Raw genomic sequence first — 18,612 nt, forward strand, 5'->3', positions numbered from 1 at the left:
AAAGCATCTTTAGTTTGTAGGAATGAACTCTCCAGGGGTCTGAGTGCTATTTCCAGGTTTCATCCTAAAGCTCGAATGATGCACTTATTGAGACCTGATCATATAAAATACATGAAGAAAACAGTCTGACAAATAGTTTTAACTTGGGGAGTGAAAAAGGGGAGAATAAACATTCTACTGGAAGTATTTCTGAAGGACATTTGGATACTCTCACAATGCTGGGTGAGAACCCCACTAGAATGTGATGCTCCACAGCACCCCCTCACTGAAATGCTGCCCTCTCTGGAAAAGACTGCAGTAAACTTCTAATACCCCTGGTGAAATTACACAGTGCTTAAGGGACAGGGTCTCCTGTAAGTCACTGAGCAGCAGGATAGCACATCAGATTGTCACACTATCCTGGTGGCTTCTGCAGTTTATGATGAAAGTTGCCCATGAGGTGCCTTCTTTGCAAGTACTGGGTTTGGGAATCTCTAGATCAAATCTGCTTGTAAATATTCAGAATAGGGGGCTGTCTTGGGTTTTAGTGGGGCAGACTGTCTATTGATGGACTTGTCAGTAAAGTCATAAATCATATCTGAGACAGCAGGATATAGCTGGCAAAGGAATCCAGTGAGGATTAATGCCAAGATGTCAGCAGTCCAGGAGATACATGATAGCATCACTGCGGAGCCAACAAACACAAAATACCTTGTAAAGTTTTTCTTCTTTTCATGGGATCTCCAGGGTTCCTTCTGCAATGTGTCCAGGAGAAGTGCTCTGAATCCTAAGCAGAGTGAGGAGGAAGACAGCCTGATTTAAGGGCTTTTAAATGCTACTGAGGGCTGGGAGCATCCCCAAGGACAACACTCTGGGATGATACTGAACACTCACTGATTCAGGGCTTTTAGATGCTGTGTTAAGGACAAGCCATGTGATGCACTGAAGAAGTTATCCCATAGAGAATTGGATACCATTTCTGTAAGGAGTAAGAATTGTGTGCCACTCCTGTAAGGGATAAGAATCAAGGAAATCTTATGTACTGGTGTATGGGGAAATCCCACTACTGTGTATCAAAGGTTCCTTGAAAGGGAAGACACAAGCTCCAGTTGTGGACCCAGTTTGTAGTTTGTAGTTTGGATTAAGCCTGTCAGAGTGAGTCTCCTAAAAGCTCAGCTAGTGCTGCATTTCAGCAGCATGGGCTTTGCAGCCTTTCTCCTGAACAGCAGAAGAAGATGGAAGCTTTTCATTTTCATGACATGCAATGTGCTTTTTAATTATTTATTTTCAAAGGCATGCAACACAAAAAGGCTTGCAGCATGAAGAGGTCGTGATATTCAGAGGCAAACGAAACCAAAGCTTTACTAGACAAGGCCCCTCTGTATCTCCTCTCCCAGCTCTATCTTTCCCCTTTGGCTTTCTGTGCAGCAGTTGGCACTATGTGTGAATCCAGAAAAGCCTTGCAGAGCCAGGGTAAACCCAGGAGGCAATTCATTCATCTTGAAACAGCACAGCCTAAACAGTCACCAGTGCCTGCAGTGCCTATACAGAGAGTTTAGGTAATTGTGCTGCCAACCTGCCATCAGGACTGGGGTTTTATGAATAAGTTTTTGCAGTAAGCAGCAAATATTCTCTTTAAATGTGTCAATGAAGGAGTAATTGCATGGCTTTCAGCTGCAGCAAGTGCTTCTGGTTTTGTAGGTGCTGCCATCACCCTTTGAGACCAATGTGACTCTGGCCATTAGGCTGGATGAAAAGCTCCAACCATGAACAGGAAGGCCTGAAGAAAGAAAGAAGAGTAGGGGCTTGTTGGTCCCTGATAATCCACTTGGATGTGTGCAGCCTGGAGGTGTACAGCTGGAATGAAAAATAAGACCATATAACATGATTCAGCTGATCCCAAACAAAGGTTAGGGGTGAGGAATTCCTACGTGAGCAGAGGGAAGCTTCTCAGGGAATTTCCCCTGGCTGCCTTTCAAAGTTCTGGCTGCTGCGTTGTGATCTGTGAGGCATTTGTTTGGTTTGGCTTTTATTTTCTTTTTCTTCTTCTTTTTTTCTTTTTCTTCCTTTTTTTTTCTTTTTCTTTCTTTCTTTTTTTTTTTCCTCTCAGTTCTTGTCTGTTTTGTTTCTGGAAGAATGACATCCTGGCCCCTCACATTTCTGGAGGCAACATACACATTCCTTGCAGCTCTGTATTACCAAGAAGGCAGAAAATGTTCTTCATAATTACACATGATTTGATCATTCCAGCATTTCCACCTCTTCCCAGAAGTTTTATTATCATAATTAATTTCTTTGGCATCGGCTTACAGCTCTAGGCATTTTCCCAAACCTTTAAACACACAGTTAGCATTTCTGAACATTTCACTGCTGTATTTCTTTTCATCAATTTGCTAGTTATAAATTCTTTGCTAACATGAATATAAATATAAATTCTTTGCTCTCCTATAACATAACCTTTATTGATGGTAGCCCCCATTACTGTAGGACCATGATACTCCAGAATCTCTGCTTCACCACACCTCTGTAATCAAAGAAATGGTGTCTTCCCTAGTTACAAATAGGAATCTGGGGTATAGTGGGACTAAGGCTCATATTTTTAAGCATTTATTTGGTCACTTGCCCAAAATATCACAGTGGCAAGAAAGAGAATTACATTCTGCTGTCCTGACTCCAAGTCCCTACCTGCTGGCCAGCTTGGTGTTACTGTCTTTCAGTGCATTTCTATTTCCTTTCAGAAAATGTTCTGCATTTTCCAGTCTATGCAGGGCTCACCACTTTCTCAAATGTCTTTAAGGAAAGGTGAACTAAGAGGGAAGTGATTTTAAGAACTAAGGATTCCTCTTGGGAAATTATCTTCTACCATTTCTGGATATTGGATAGAAAAAGATCTTTTGCTTAAGAGAGGTCTGAACTCTGATCTGAACCATGGATTATTAATCATATCATATATGCATCATATCTTTGTATGATTGCACTTCTCCATAGAGAAGTTTCCTTGATCTCAGAGGGATGTAAGAGGAATGATCTCAGATAATGTTGGGTTTTAACAGTCAACCCAACTCACATTAAAAACATCAGTTTCAGTGAGGGTTGGTAGGTTATTGAAATGAGAAACTCCAAACATGACTCTGGGGTGATTCAGAGGCATTAAGTGTGATCCATTGGTCACCACACAACAGGTTGAGCTGTACATTAGCCTGAACTTCTGCATGTCCCCTGGAACAGACATGTACTGCAGTTGTGGAATTCATCCTACCTCTGTCATTACAAGTTCATTGCATAGGCTGCCAAAATCTCACAAATTCTCACTTTTCATCTATTTAAGCCCAATCCTATGTAATTCTCTCAACATAACTCACAAGACCCACAGGTATCCTTAGTCTGAATGCAAGCCACCTGTGTCTTGTTTGCTGGAATGGGAGCAACAGCCCCAAAAGCAAAGCTGCTGATGTAGACACCGAAATCTTACTCTTTCTGAGACCAAAACTGTGCCAAAAGTCAGGTTTCAACCTATGCAGAACTTGGCCAAGCCTGCTATTAATTTGGCTCCCAATACAAGCAGCACAGCATTGTAATACAAAACTCCCTTGGTGGGTAAACCATTTTCCATGTATGCTTGGATTATAGCTGAGTCGGATTAGAGATGTCCTGGTGTGGGCAGCTTTGTCTAATGTCAGAGCAAGAGCCGGGTCTCCTGGCTCAGCACCATGAGTTCAGTGTGAGAAAGTGGTGAGCATTCTGGTGGGGTCTCCAGTCCTATCAGGTTGTGCTCCCAAGACTCTCACAGGAGAGAAGTGGCCACCAAGTCCATCGTGCCTGGAGAGAGCAGCTTTCCAGGCTAAGACATGGTGAGTAGTGGTACCCAACACTGTCCTAAAAAATTTCACTTCATTTACTCCAAATATAGTTTTACCAATTAACTGGACAAGGACTTCAAATAAACAAATAAACAAAAAAAGGATCAGCCCCAAAAGAAGAATAAGAAGGACTTCAAAGCATTTTAGTTACATTAATTAAGCTGTATGTCTGTGTCAGCCAACATATATTCAGCAATCCTTATCTGTGCAGCTTAGGGCCTGATAAAGGTCTAATTGCCTGAGCAATGTACAGCCCCTGGGACTGCAGTGGCAGAAGCAATTTCCTTCTGCACAATGGAGCCTTAACAAAAGCTCCTCCTGTTTAATGAGAGCATGAGAGATTAAGGGACAAAGGTAGGGGTGTGGAGATGGGGTGGCTAGAGGTGAGAGAAGCCCCAGGCAAGGGAAGGGGTGCCTGTGCCATCCCTCCTGCTCTGGGGGCCCTGCCACACGGCCCAAACACAGGTGCCGCCTTGGGGCAGCCACTGCCTCCGGGATTCCTCGGTGCTGTCAGACCTCCTGGGGGGCAACCAGTGCATTGCCAGCAAAGATGACCTCGGTCCCCACGGCCATCTCCACTTGCCTGAGCAAAATCTGGCCACTTGTTGCCGAAGTGTTTGGGGATGGAAGTGCCCAGACGGAGAGAAAAAGTGTTAGTAACAACAGAGTTTCTTTGTTTCAAGTATAAGAGCCAAATTTAATGCAGGACACAAAGCTGACCTTGGGGTGAAAGACATCACTGAGCATCCTCAGAGGCTGCCCTCCCACGCCTGAGCTCAACCCAGCAAGTCTTTGATGCATTAGCATTTAAAAGTGAGAGAGAGGGGAAAAAAATCTCCTCACAAATTGTTCTAGGGAGAGAGTAAAACAGCAAAAGGCAGTCAATGTGGATTTTGCGGCAGATACAGGATAGGACATTTTCCCCATTTCCTTTTTGGTTTAGCAGTAAGTCTTCATGGACCCAGGGACAGTCCTGGAAGAGCTAATGGAGCATAAAGCTGAGTGAAAGGAGTCGTGTTCAGGGGCTGTTTGCAACAACTGTTTCTCCTTCCCCCAGCCTGCAATTAAAAAAAAAAAAGAGGAGTTAGCACCTGTGCTTGCTTTGCTATGCCGTTTTTCACATTTGCAGTTGTTCTCAGGGGAATCAAAGTGACAGATTTATGCAAAGGTGCAGTTTGGATTTTTTTTGTGCCCTGGAGCAAGGCTTTTGTCAGATGCTTTCCTTCCCCGCTTCATGAGGGGATGGTGAGGAGGAGGAATGCATCACACTTGGAAACAGCAAAGCAAAAATCTTTCACAGCTGTTTCTAGCAGCCGGGATATGTAATCTCAACTAGAGATTAACATGCACCTCTGTGAAAGAGATATTTTCCTTCTACTATGGTTGTTATCACCTGTGCAGCAGATGAGGCTCAGCAATGAACCTCAGCCGTGAACTTGTGGTGGGAGGATGGAGGGCTGCCATGGGAAGGTGTGGTAGTTTTGTCACTTTATGCGCTTATTCACACGAACTCCTGCAATGGATCGACCCTCCAAGAAATGCCGACAAGTTCTTTGGGCTGTTCACATTGTGAATGCCACTCCTAAGTGTTTCAGAACCTCAAGTTGTGCCTGTGCCCAGCTCCAGCTCACCTCTGCAGAGCAGGGGTTTTAGCAGAGTATGTGCAGAAAGCAGTTCTTCTCTAATTATTGCATTGAAGATGGGATGAGCAGAGAAGGTATTTTCCACTGTCTCTGTGCTACAAGCACATGGATGCAAATGAGAAATGGTAAATCTCCAGTAGCTGGAAAATGCCTGCTGTCTTCTAAGCCTTCCTTCAGGGCAGTGAACCATGAGCAGCAGTTTGGAATGTGCCCTCCTAGAGAGCAGTTGTGTTTTATCTTCACTGTTCAGTGTGGAAATGTCCTGAAATCCACTGTCCTTGAATCTGTAGGGATTTGAGAGACAACTATTCACACCTGTTTCTTTCTCTTGGGCTCTGCATCTCCATGTCTGCCTCATCCCTCATGTTATTTTGTATTCCTTCATCTGTGAGACTTGATGGGGTGCAGGGGCATTTCTAACCCCACTAGGAGTCTATAATAAACCACTCAATCATCTCAGGGCTGCCTTGCCCCTTTTTCCCTCAAATCTCCCACATCTGTACACAAGGCACACACATACCCCCAGAGCCAGGAGATTGAAGTCAAAGCCAGTTTAAGGAAACACCAGCTTCAGTGGGATTCCCCCCTCCAAATCCAGAGCTCCTTGGGTGTGGGATGAGACATAGATGGCACACAGTTGTTTTCCTTACCACATCCCTGAGAAAAAAAATAATCAGGTACTCCATTGATTAGTGCAGTTTGAATGAAGATAATTGTGCTGAAAATTAAGCATCTCTGGGTTTGTAATGGAAAATATTTTAAGTAAAAATGCTTTAAATTACATGAAGGTGTTTTGTAAAAGAACTGTCATGTACCATGAGACAACTTTACTGGAAAAACATCTGTAATGAGAAACAAATCACACTGACCTTTGCTATAGGGCTCAAAAGCAAGTTTCTTTGGGGTTGTGGAGACTCATTTGCCCTCCAGCAGTGGAAGAATTAAGATGTTATGTTTAACATAAACAAGAGAGGTTTAATCCCAAATCCTTGTGTGAGAGCACTTTGTGTTCTTTTAAAAGTTCAGTAATTCCATAAGCAAGATGGACAGTTGGGTTATTTTAGTCTCAGTGAAAGCAGGGGAGGGACAGAAGGGACGTCAAAGGGAATTAACTCATCAGAGTAAGAACCCAGTTGTGAAAACTGAGCAGAGTGTGAGTTCAATTGCATTAACTATACATGGTGACAAGGTCTCTCATTATAAGATGCTCTTTTCCCCTTTTTTGTTTTATCCAGACAAACTGCAAGAAGAAAAGTTTATCCACATGAGATCATCCCAAGTCAAGGCTGAGCAGCCTCCTGGACACACGTGCCCATTGCTGTAGAGTCAGTAACAGCATGAGAGTCATAACTAATTACCATGTAGAATCCACACAAGATCTTCTGAGGTCAGATGCTGGCTTCTGGGTGATGAAAGAAAGGGTGAGGCAGTCCCTGTGGACTGAAAGGCTGCACAGGGATATGTGTTGTCTCTGATGAACTGCCTCTGCTAGATCTACTTGCACATCCCTGCACCAGCAAAGACAGAGTGGGCTTTGTTTGAAAGCATCTTGGCTCTTTTGAAAGGCAACTCCTTTCACAGCTCAGGTTTAGCCTGCCTCTCTTCTGGGGACACAGAAAGAAGGCAGAACTAGTGATCTGTTGCCATTTAGCAGCACTAAATTAACTTTAGAAGAAGACCACGTTAAACACATTACCTTCAGCTCTGACTCAAAAATTAAAGTAAATTCAACTCTCTGAAAACGTAGGAGACACATGATACAAATTCAGAAAGCTTGAGCTATTAAAGCAAACCCAAAACATTTCACATCTCCATCTTTTTATTCAGACAAGAAACCAAAGCTCTACAATATCACTGTTGCCTTAGGACTTAAATATGTGGTATCACTTTCTCCATCACTCCTCTGTGATCCTGCAGTGAAGAGACTAGTGTGAGTAACTGAGTGCTGGAGGGATTGTTGCTCTGGCCCCAAATCAGGCTAGAATTGCCTTCATTTGATGGAGCAAGGATTGAAGTGCAAATTGTACTTTGCCAATACAATTTTTCTTTAGGAATGATCAATGAAAATTGCTCCATAATTCTGTAAGGCTGGCCAGCAGAATAAATGAGGTTCTTGGGAAAAAGAGCAGAAAACCAAATAGAGATGGTGGTGCTGCCCTCTCCCTGGCTGTTTGGAGACCAGGCTCTAAGATCCTGAGTTCATGTCTGGTGTCTGCAGGGAAAAAAAAGGGTGTTGAAAATCTGGGGCAATTAAGCTACAGCAATGACTGATAGTTTGATTATCTTGTCACAAAGTGAAAGAAACTGTATTCAGTTTATTCAAGGGGATATCTGATTATTGGGTTATAAATGCCAAAACTAGAAGAGAATTCCTAATATGAGAGTTCTTTTTTCCCATAGCAGACAACAGCACAAAATGAACCCATGGCTGGAAGCTGAAGTCAGGCAGATCCAGAATAGGAAGAAGCATAAGATTTTAGTATTGAAACAAGTGACCAAGGGATGAGCTATCTTCTCCACAACCTGAGATCTGAGAGTTGTGTGTCTTACTTCCACTCTCTTGTTCTAAGTTCAGTTATGATCATGACAAAGGAGTCCCTGAGTGACATCATCTAGCCAGTGTGGGCAGATTAGACTTTCCAAACATCCCCTCTGCCTTTAAAACCTCTGATGTTTATGAAGGGCATTTACCTGAACCAGAGTTCACCCCAGGGACAGGGAAATTTAGACATCTTCATTCATTTCTCCACAGCTGTGGGAATGATCTGTTTAGATATTTTTCCCATCGTCAGTTGTGTCAGTGGTATGTGTTATGCAGATGTGTGTCTACTGGGAGCTGCGCTCAGACAGCATGTTTCACATTGATTTATGAACAGACTAATGAGAGCAGCAACTTCTGGCCTCTGCTGACTCGGGCTGGAATCAGCTTGCTCATTGTTGCTATTCTTATTCTTGGACCTGCAGCAATGGCTCATGAACCAGATGTTGCAGAAATGCAGAGCTCAGGAAGTCTTTGCCTCAGAGCTTGTCAGTAAGAGCCTGGCACGAAGCAAGTGGTGGATGTGGGTAGCCAAGGGGGTCCAGGGAAAAAAAGGGGTGGTAAACCCGATCAGTCATGATGAGCTGGAAAAACAGTGCATGTAGCAACATGTTGGGTAGACAGTGGTGGGCCAAGGCTGGGGCTGCCCAGGAAAAGATTTTGGAGGACTCAAGGTGTGAGAGGAAGGAGCATCTTTGTTGTGTGAATGATAAGAAAGGCATGTCTGGGAGAAGCAACAGAGAAAGTGTCTACACAGCCTTGAGAATAGAGAGGAAAGTCTAAGGTTAGGATGACATCCAGGTTGTAAATCCAAGTGATGGATAAGAGGAGATGATAGTGATTATGAAAGGGATAAAAGGTCACTTGAAATGAGGAAAACAGTTCACCTTCAGCCATGATGGGTCAGTTGTCCCCAGATGTCAAGGAGCCAGGCTAAGATAGGAGTTTCTGTAAGAGACACAACTAACAGAATAGAGGTCCAGATCCAAAAGAAACTGCATTTGAGTTGGTGAGAGTAGTCAGAGATCATGGCAGAGGGAAAAGAGCGCAGGACTCTGTGGCCACAGTGATGGAGGATGGAGAAGGGGTACTTGATTCAAGCTGAAAGAGAGTAGGTTTAGATTAGATATTAGGGAGAAATTCTTTACTGTGAGGGTGATGAGGCACTGGGACAGGTTGCCCAGAGAAGCTGTGGCTGCCCCATCCCTGGAAGTGTTCAAGGCCAGGCTGGATGGGGCTTGGAGCAACCTGGTCTAGTGGAAGGTGTCCCTTCCCAGGCAGGGGATTGGAACCAGATGATCTTTAAGGTCCCTTCCAACCCAAACCATTCTGATGCTTTGATTCCATGAAGACAGAAAGGGTAAAGGGTAAAGGCCAAAGGGGGCAAAAAAGAGCAGAAAGATAGAAGGAAGGTGTAGGCCAAGATCTCCATCATACAAACTCTTTGATTCTTGTACTCACTTTTCCATTAAAATTCCATTTGATATTAAAGAAAGTCTTTTTACTGCTGTACATAAAGTAAATAATTCCAAACTCTTTGAGACAGCACACTATTCCCAGCTGATTCCTAAAGACAGATCCTGTTTCTTCATGGTCCTGATTACCCTTCAAAAGAAAAAAAAATAAAGAAGTGGGGCCAGGGAATAAGATTTTTTAAAAAACAGGAATCACCCAGCCAGTTATTGGTACAAAATAGTTAAATATGATGGATGAAATGTCAAACTATGAGAGGAATGACTCAAATTAGAGAAGCATAGATAGGAGAAGCTAACAAAACCATCTCTTCCTGTGGGGACACTGACACAGCCAAATATTCATCTTTGTAGGTCACCCAGTTTAAAGAGGGATGGGCAGGGGGAAAGAAATCTGGGTTTGATATTTTGTACCCTGGACTACAAAGGAATCACTGCGGATATATAAATAAAAGACAGCTGGGCTGAGGTTTCAGATCACCTACACCCATCGGAAAGGCAGCCAGACTTCGAGCACAGTGCTCTCCTCTTTGATACCTGGCCTAATGCTCAACTCTGTCAATACTTTAAAGGCAAAGAGAAAGACAGAGCAGAGCTATGTTTTATTAAAAGGCTTAAATCACATGCATTGCCACAGAAACAGTAACAAAAATGACATACCCCAGAGGGAGAAACCTTTGGTTTAAATATCTGTAAAGATGTCTGGTGTAAAAGGAAGTGCTCCTGCCTTGGAGAACCATGAGCCTGTCACAAAGTCTACAAGACTATCTAAGAGGAGGAAGTGAATGAATGACTGTAGCACATGCTTGAGTGGCTGAAAGTGCAGCCTGAGCAGTAATTGGCTCTATTGGTGCTCCTTTGATTAGCTGGTTTTGGCTACAGCACTCATCAGACCCATGCTGAGTTCATAGCACAGAAGTATTCACACTACACTGAAGAACGTCTCAGATCAGCCAGTGGATCCCTGCAGAGAAACAGCAAACACAGATCTGAAGGATGCAGTCTCCAGGGAGGGTTTCCAAATCTTTACTTTATGTCACTAATTCCTTGTTATCCAGAGCTGGAAAAGAAAGGACTCCTGGAATGGATTCAGATGTTCCTGTTACTTTTCACTACCTCAGAAATGAAGAGATGAGAAAATTGATGATGCTTCTGTGGAGAGAAATTTGAAAGCAAAATCACATTAACCACTGTGACCTGAATGTAGGTAGTTAAAGGTCTTTACCAAAATGCTGATCTGAAAGTTGCTAATGAACTCCAACAACGAAGGGATCAGCTTGTTGGGATGGGAAGGAAAAGCTACACACTGATGAAACTCCAGAGAAACTCTCCAGGGAGAGGTCTCAGTTGGGGACATCTTACAGAGGGCACAGGAGAAGACAAGCCACCCCAAGCTCTTACAGTGACAGTGGACACAGCACCAGCAAACACAAATGGAAGAAAACAAGGAAATCAAGCAATTACAAGTGAGAAGTATTTTTTTGTGCAAACTTGCATACCTACTGTGCCTGCTCCACAGTTATGGCTGAGAGCTCCTTTCAGCTCATTCAGCTCTGAAGTCAGCTCTGTGGAGTCCTGTTGTATTCTCAAAATGACAACACAGTTCAGCAGAATGATAGAGAAATTCCACAGAACATTAATTATTTGCTTCCACATCCTGGTAATCACCTCCAAAAAGCAAACTGGAGAGGATCAGCGAGCACCACCATATGCCAGCAGATCTGTTGTGTTTTCTGAGCAGGCTCACTGATTCAAACATTCTGGTCAAATACAAGCTGTTTAGACTATTAATAGTACCATTAAAGAAAGACATCCATATTTTGCTTGTGAGCTGCCTGTGTCCCTTTCTTTCTCACCCTGTCCTCCCTTCCAGCTGTTATATGGTGGCTAAATGAAATGTGAGGAACAACAGAACAGGTCACAGGTCACAGCTTAGATCAGATATTTCCAAAGTGGTTTGAGGACAGTTGACTATTATGTACTTGCAACACACAATAAGCAGAGATGAAGGTTAAATATGAGGCTTTTCTACCCAGAAGATATCAAACTTGTATGTGTACACACAAAAAATAGCAACTGTGTTTCACACACGCTAAAAATTTGGTTTCCAGGGCAAAACCAACCAAACTATGGTTACAAACACCTCATCTACTTCTTGGGTCTCTACCTCCACAGGAGTGGCATTGAAGTAATAATATACGTGTGTGTTGCTGCCCACACTCAACACAAGATTCATGTTGCTGAAACTGCCAGGCTCTGACACCAGTCATGCACCTTGGAAAGACCTGGAAAAAACACCTTGGATGGGCTGAACATCCCTCCCAGCACTTGCAGCTCGTCTGTTTCTTCACATGACCCCTGTGTCTTTGCCAACATCTCAAAGTACTCAGTAGAAACCTGAGGTTTGTACCAGGGCCTCCACTGTGCATTGGATTGCATAAAATGCCTCCAGAACTGCCCCACCTTTGTCTGAAGTCAACATCCACTTCAATTCTTTTCTTTTTTGAACACTGATCATGCACAAGGTCCCCCCTATACATGCACAGCACGAATATAGAAGAAAGAGGCACCTTCTGCTCCCAAGAACTCCGAGTCCTTGTAGACGACTGGAGAGGCAGATGGAGACAGAGGTTGAGATTAAAGGAACCAGCCAGGACATGCCATCAAACTTTGAGTAACCATCACAGCCAGGGAGAGATTTAACTGGGACTATGACTCCATGATATTCATATTAAAAGAAATTACTTCCAAAAGATTTTAAGCATCCCATGCTCATTCTGCACCATTATTCTGAGTGAGATCAGATGTGGGAAAAGGAGAATATGGAAATAGAAAGAGGCTCTTTGGGGCTGTGAGTGTTGCAGGGCCCCCAGGGATCCTTGGGAGAAGCTCCAATGCAGTTCATATGTGGGGAGAGGATCAGGCTTTGAGCCATGAGCCAAAAAGCAGGAGAAGCCCAAATATGCCTCAGACAGTTCTAGGAGGAAACGGTGGGAAACAAAATATATTGAGACCTGACTTTTCACTTTTACCTTGCTCACTAGACGTATTTTGGAAAATGATTGCAGGAAGAGCTGCTCTCCCTTACAAGTTTTTCTCCAGCCACATTCAAAGTAGGAGAAGTGGATGACCAGGGTTACAAGTTTCCCCTGCCACCATGTTCAGTTTCCCAGGGTTTCCTTTCCCAGCAAGAGCTGTGCACAGCCCTCTGCTCCACTGGGACCCTTGCACTGCTGCACTTGCACTTGGACTTGCAGCACCCTACGAGCCACCCCTTCACCCAAAAGCCCTGGGTTTCACCAGTGCTCACCCTGGGGCCAGGGGGTCCCTAGCAGCAGCTGCTCTCACCCCACAGTGTGCCTGCCCTTTGCCTCTCTGCTCTTTTACGTCTTGCCTCTTCGCACTCTCCGTCCCGTCCACCTCTTCCCTTTGCATTCCTCATCTTTGCAACTCTGCCTTTGCATCCCTCCCCTTTGTATCCCTCCCTTTTCACCTCCCCCTTTGCACCTCTCTCACTTACATCCCTCCCCTTTGCCTCTCTGCCCCCTTCGCATCTCTGCCTTTTCCCATCCCTCCCCTTTGCATTTCTGCTCCTCGCATCTCTGCCCCTGTACACCCTGTCCCTCGACCCTCTGCATCTTCGCCCCTTTACACCCCTGCCTGCTCGCACCTCAGCCCTTCGGGCATCTGCCCCTGGCACCCTCCACTCCTCCTTCCCGCCCCTTTGCACACCCACCCTTTCGCTCCCCTGTCCGTTCGCATCTCCGCCTGGCTGCCTTCCTTCCCTCTCCCCGCGGTCCTCCTGCACCTCTCCCCCACGCCCGGTCCCCTGCACCCTCCGGGACATCCCGGCAGCGCCTCCGGGTCGCTCCAGCTCCGCTGACCCCCGTCCGCTGCCCTGCCCGGCCGGCCCGGAGCCGCCCGCGATGCCGCCTCCGCCGCGGCTGCTGGCGCTGCTGGCGCTGGTGGCGGGGCTGGGCCCGGGGGTGCGGGGGTCGGCCGGGGGGGGCTGCCAGCTGCCGGCGGAGTGGCGGCCGCTCAGCGAGGGCTGCCGGGCCGAGCTGGCCGCGATCATCGTCTACGCGCGGGTGCTGGCGCTGCACCCCGACACCTACGGCGCCTACAACTACCTGCCCTGGCAGAGGGACCCCCCCGGTGGCCCCCAGCAGGGAGCGGGGGGGCTCTTTTATTCGGCCGAGATCGAGTTGCTGTGCGACCAGGCTTGGGGCAGCATGCTGGAGGTGCCCGCGGGCTCCCGCCTCAACCTCACCGGCCTCGGCTACTTCTCTTGCCATTCGCACACCGTCATGCAGGGCTACGCCTATTTCTTCTTCCTCCGGTAAGTCTCGGGACAGGGGGATCCGGGGAAGGGGGTGGGATGTCGTGTCCCGGCTCCGGGACATCTCCCCGGCTGGGGAATGCGCGCCCGCCTCTGCCCGGAACGTTCTCTCCGCCCCGCTGCTGCTCTCCTCGCAGCGCCTTCTGCTCTGTGCTTCCACCCATAGATTTTTTTCGGGGAAAAAAACTCCGAAACACCTAACTCCCACAATATTCCAGCATTGCCAGGCAGCACATGCACGGAGAGCTGCTGTTGAGTAGCTCCTGGATGCTGCTGCTTTTGTTTTTTACGGTCACAGAGCTGGAGAGAGGCCATAGCCTCTCCCCCGAAGTTTGGCATGGGAGTTTAAAACCCATCCCCAAATACTCACCCGATAGCTTTGCATCGACTCTCCCGAGTCCCAGCCAAACGCTGACTTTGGGCTCATCGAAAGACTAAGAAAATAAACCACAAAGCTGGAACACAGCCATCATCGTGACCTTTCAATCCAGGAGCATTTGTGAAATACTACTCAGTGGCTTGTTTTGAAATACTTGGTATATTACACTGGGTGCATAATCAAACTCACTTTGATGCTGTCTAGGGCTTAGTCTGTAGCAGTATCTTTAAACACATTTTACAGAAGTTATTTATTGACTGTTTGAAGGAGTACTTAAACTCTGGGATCAAGGGCAAAGCAGTGCAAATTCAGTAGGAACTATGTCCCAAAATACAGACTTGCCTCCTTTATGGGGTTTCACTGGTGTCTGCAGGGTAGTAGGAGCCTCTTAGTTCATTACTGCTGCTGCCTGATCAGTCCCCATGGTGGAAATTGCCGTCTTGGAGACTAAGTGCCTGGAGACCTAAAAGCCACTTGTCAGCTAAAAGTCTGTGACTTTGGTGGCACTTGTTGAGCCAGGCTGAAGTATGATGGGTGACTTCTGCAGGAGAGAAAGTGCTGCTCATTCTCACAGTGCAATTTGTGTTTCAGAATGGATGAGAACTACATCCTCCTGCCACACGGAGTCAACTTCCAGGAGGCGATTTTCCCCGATACCCAGGAGAACAGAAGGATGTTTGCCAGCCTTTTCCAGTTTTCAAACTGCTCACAGGCACAGCATGTGTTGAGTTTCTCCAGTGACTGGGAGATTCAAGAGGACAACCGGGTAAGGGATTTATTTGCTGTCCAGTGCTTGTTTCTAAGTGAGCCACAGGTATTCCTGTGTCCTTTGTGAACATATGTATATGAATGCAGAGCAACAGGTCCTTGATTTTCCTGTTACTTTGGTGGTATCACTGGCAAAGTAACACATTGGTGGGGACATGTTGAACTGTTTTCAAAGCTGGCCTCTTGTTAGCTCTTTAGTTTCCTGTGGACCTGAGTAAAGCTTTGTATCCACTTGTTAATGAGCAGTAGGCTGAAAACCAGTATCGCTTGCGTTCCTGTCCTACTCCCGGATTGTTCCTAGGTTTGCCATCTCTAGACCCCATTATTTAACTTCAGCTGAAATGTTCAGGAACAGAGCTTTGCTTTTGTACTTCTGTGTTCATCTCATGTAGTGAGAGCAGTGCCTGGACCATGACAGGCTGTAAGGGATTATTCTTGCCTGACTTCATGTAACAGCATAAAGATCTGCCGAACTAATCACCCTAAGCTGTCTTTGTAGCATCTTGGGAAAAAAAGACTCTTGAGGGCACGTTTGATCTGAGTGATGAGGGCATGGTTTGTCTGAGCAATGCCAGCACTTACTTCTGAACAACCTGAAAGAAATGTCTCTTTCTCCTTTCAAGGGAAACCTCAGCAAGAAGTTCACCTTTCTAGACAATCCTTGCGTAAGAAAGTTTGGAAAGTCCAGTGATGCCCACTGTTAGTGCTTTCTCAGCCCCTTTTAGGGAACTGTAGTGTCTGTAATAAATGCAGGATTTTAATAAATACTTATTTGGCAGAGAGCAGCAACCTGTTACTATATGTGTGTATGTTCTGGATGTGCATGTACTTTTGAAGAAATGGAACTTGGAGAGCTGGTTTGGTGCCAAACCTTGTTTTGTGAGACTAGTGGTTTTCCCTGGTAGCTGAGAACATTACAAGCACTTCTTTAGGTCAGGATGGACAGGACAGGTGTCATTGCTTGTATCTTCCATGGATTCAGCCAAGTCACAATGTTTTTATATGGCAGCAGGTGCACTAGTGGCTTGTTTGGGAGATGGGTGGAGGGAGTTCAGTAGCTGTCCAAGCCCATTCCTTTCACCAGCTGGCCAAATGCCAGCATACAAAGTTTGAGCTGCTGTGTGGCCATCTGGCTGGTGACACAGCCCCTCTCCTTGGGATGCCCCGTGAGTGAGCCTTTTCTCACTGCTGATATTTTGGGAAGGGAGTGGGGAACGCTGCTGTTCAAATATGTATTTGGGGACAGCAGCAGGAATTGATGTTTAAGAGAACATTAATCATCTTACTATTAAATTGCAGAGCTGTAACCCTGGCTGGACAAGAAGGGGGAGGTGGAGAGCCCTGGTCCCAGCCCTGTCTCCTCCGTGCCAGCTCCCAGGTTCCCCAGTGCCCCAAGCAACATATTTGGAAAGTAAAGGTGCTTCTGCTGCCAAATCCAGAGATTTTTCTCCAGGGGAGCAAACACGCTTTGAGGCACCACCAGATCCAACTGTCAGTGTCTGTTTGATGCCTCTGCACTGTTTATTTGGTCATGCTGAGCTAAACGTAGGGAACCTTAATGTGTCAGTGCTCCTTTATGCCAGCAGCGACTCTCACCAGTGAGCTGTAGCGGAAAGCAGAAGGCAGAATCCCCCAGGGTAAGTTGGGGCAACCCTCAGCATATGTATCAAAAGTGCATTTCAGCTGTTGCACTCTTTGACCCTGCAGCTGTGAGCAGACCAGGGGGATTAGAGCTGCTGGTCCCACAGTCCGGGCCGGGGGGCTTTGCCTGCTGTAACACCCACCCATCCAGGGAATAAATTCAGCACAAATGACGGACACTTTGTCTCCCCTTCATAATGAAAAGTAAAAGCTTCCTCTGCACCAGTTAAAAATAGTTCAGGCTGACTGTGCTCCCATTCAGCTCCTGCATCTGTGTTTGCCCAGCCGAGCACCAGCTCCTTGCGCCTGTGTGCCCCAGCCTGGGAAGGGGATGACATTTCTGGCTTCTGTGATATTAGGAATTTGTTACCCAGCTCTTCCCAATGCAGGTGTCCACACCCAGGGTGCAGCTCTCTTCAGTGTTTTGCTCCCCTCTGCCTTGTTACATACAGTGGTGGCTTTCCCAATTGACATTGTGTGTATTCACATCCCATCACAGCGTGAACAATTTCCATTTCTGAATGGGCTTGGCCAAGCTGCCCCATGGTAGCTCCTAAACTGAAATCTGTGGCATGTGCCAGCTTTAAGGCACAGAAAGTAAGCATAATTTGGAGCATTATTCTTGAAGTGTTTTGAAAAAGAGTCTCCTCAGGAGCCTGGGAACATTCAAAGGGAAGTTCTGTGATGGAGACAAGTTGTGGAGAGCTTGGACAGCCTTCTGATGTTAGTTAAATACATCACAGATGTTTTGTTCTGTCAGAAGAGATGGAATTGTTGAGATCCTCAGAGGAGAAGGCACTTGGGATGAAGATCTCATTCCAGGAATTAGTAGGTAGGGTCCTGCCTCTGGGTCTTGAAAGAGTTGCATGTGGGGACACTTTAACAAGCAGCTCTGTCAAAACGCAGTGAGTCCAAGTAGGTCTGGTATAAAGGAGTGATGAAATCTCCTTTTACAGCTGAATCCCATACTCTGAAGGATTTTTTGAATCCCTATATTTACTTATGGCCCTGTGCCCTGGTCTTGATATATTTCTGAGGTGATCATTTTAAAGGAGACTTCAGCTCTGGAAGCATGTGCAGTTGCAATGAATAATTCATGTTTGTAGGTCTGGGCTGCTCAGCCACAATGTGAGAGCTTGTGATGAATTAGTGTCTTTGTCTCATGTAGTGCTGCTCCCAGCAAAAGGTCCCTTCTGCAGGGTGTTCTTGAGCTGGCCATGGAGTGGATGACCCAAAGGTGACCACTGACCTGTTGTCCTCCTGCTTGTCCTCTTCTCTCTGCAGTGCTCCTCATTGCAGGCAGCCTTGTCTGGGCTATCCCAGTGTGTGAAACAAGGAAAACCCTGACAGCTTCTTTTCCTTCTTGCAGCAAATGTGTCTGATGATGCAGAAGAGAGAAAAGAGATGTGCAGTAACTTTTTGATGCACTGGGATATGCCACCTGCCTTTTCCATCACAGGAAAACCCTTTCAGTTTTCGGAAAGCCCCATGGCATGTGGTGAAAGGAGGCCAGACCCAAGGCACATCTCATTGGGGATAATACATTCCTCATCCTGAGCCTGCTGCTCTTGCTGGAAGCTAATTGCAGCTGCATTTTTAAGCCCCTTGCAGCCTGGGCTGAGGGCCAGATGCTGCTTTCCAGTTTTCTAATAACCCCACAATCTCATAAATTCACTTAGCTGCTTGTTATGGCCACTCCAGAGAGCCATGATAGCTCCTGCTGTCATTCCTTCTGACACTTCCATTTTGGCTTTGGCATTTGCAGAAGCAATAATTAATTGGGCTCTGCCTTAACTTTTCTCTCAGCCCCTTAGCGATCTTTGCAGACCTCCTGCTTTACTCCATCTCATTGTTGCAGTGATTTCCACAAGGCTGTTGCTAAAACCCGAATTTCCCACCAGGCTTGGGGTTGGAGCTGGTTTGTAATGAGTGGCTACAGCTTCTTGAATAGTGAAGGGCCCCTTCTTGCAACACGTTGCTGATATCTGGATT

At 46.0% G+C, this 18,612-nt stretch overlaps 1 protein-coding gene and 1 long non-coding RNA gene across 2 annotated transcripts in view; one reads left to right on the forward strand and one right to left on the reverse strand.

Annotated features, from left to right (window-relative positions):
- Positions 1-4,518: 4,518 nt before the first annotated feature.
- On the reverse strand, positions 4,519-14,253 carry LOC139670686 (uncharacterized). The gene is made up of 4 exons (XR_011697528.1): positions 14,203-14,253; positions 6,003-6,139; positions 5,471-5,766; positions 4,519-4,897 (listed from the first exon to the last, which is right to left on the reverse strand). It is a non-coding gene; the product is annotated as an uncharacterized lncRNA (long non-coding RNA).
- Positions 13,034-18,612, forward strand: part of CCDC3 (coiled-coil domain containing 3) — a 37,923-nt gene continuing 32,344 nt past the window's right edge. The window contains exons 1-2 of the mRNA XM_071552798.1: positions 13,034-13,832; positions 14,803-14,977. Of these exons, the coding sequence (XP_071408899.1) occupies positions 13,420-13,832; positions 14,803-14,977 (588 nt within the window). The 5' untranslated portion in view covers positions 13,034-13,419. The remainder of the gene's footprint in view (positions 13,833-14,802; positions 14,978-18,612) is intronic.

The sequence above is a fragment of the Pithys albifrons genome, chromosome 3, assembly GCF_047495875.1.
Source record: "Pithys albifrons albifrons isolate INPA30051 chromosome 3, PitAlb_v1, whole genome shotgun sequence".
NCBI classification, from domain to species: domain Eukaryota; kingdom Metazoa; phylum Chordata; class Aves; order Passeriformes; family Thamnophilidae; genus Pithys; species Pithys albifrons.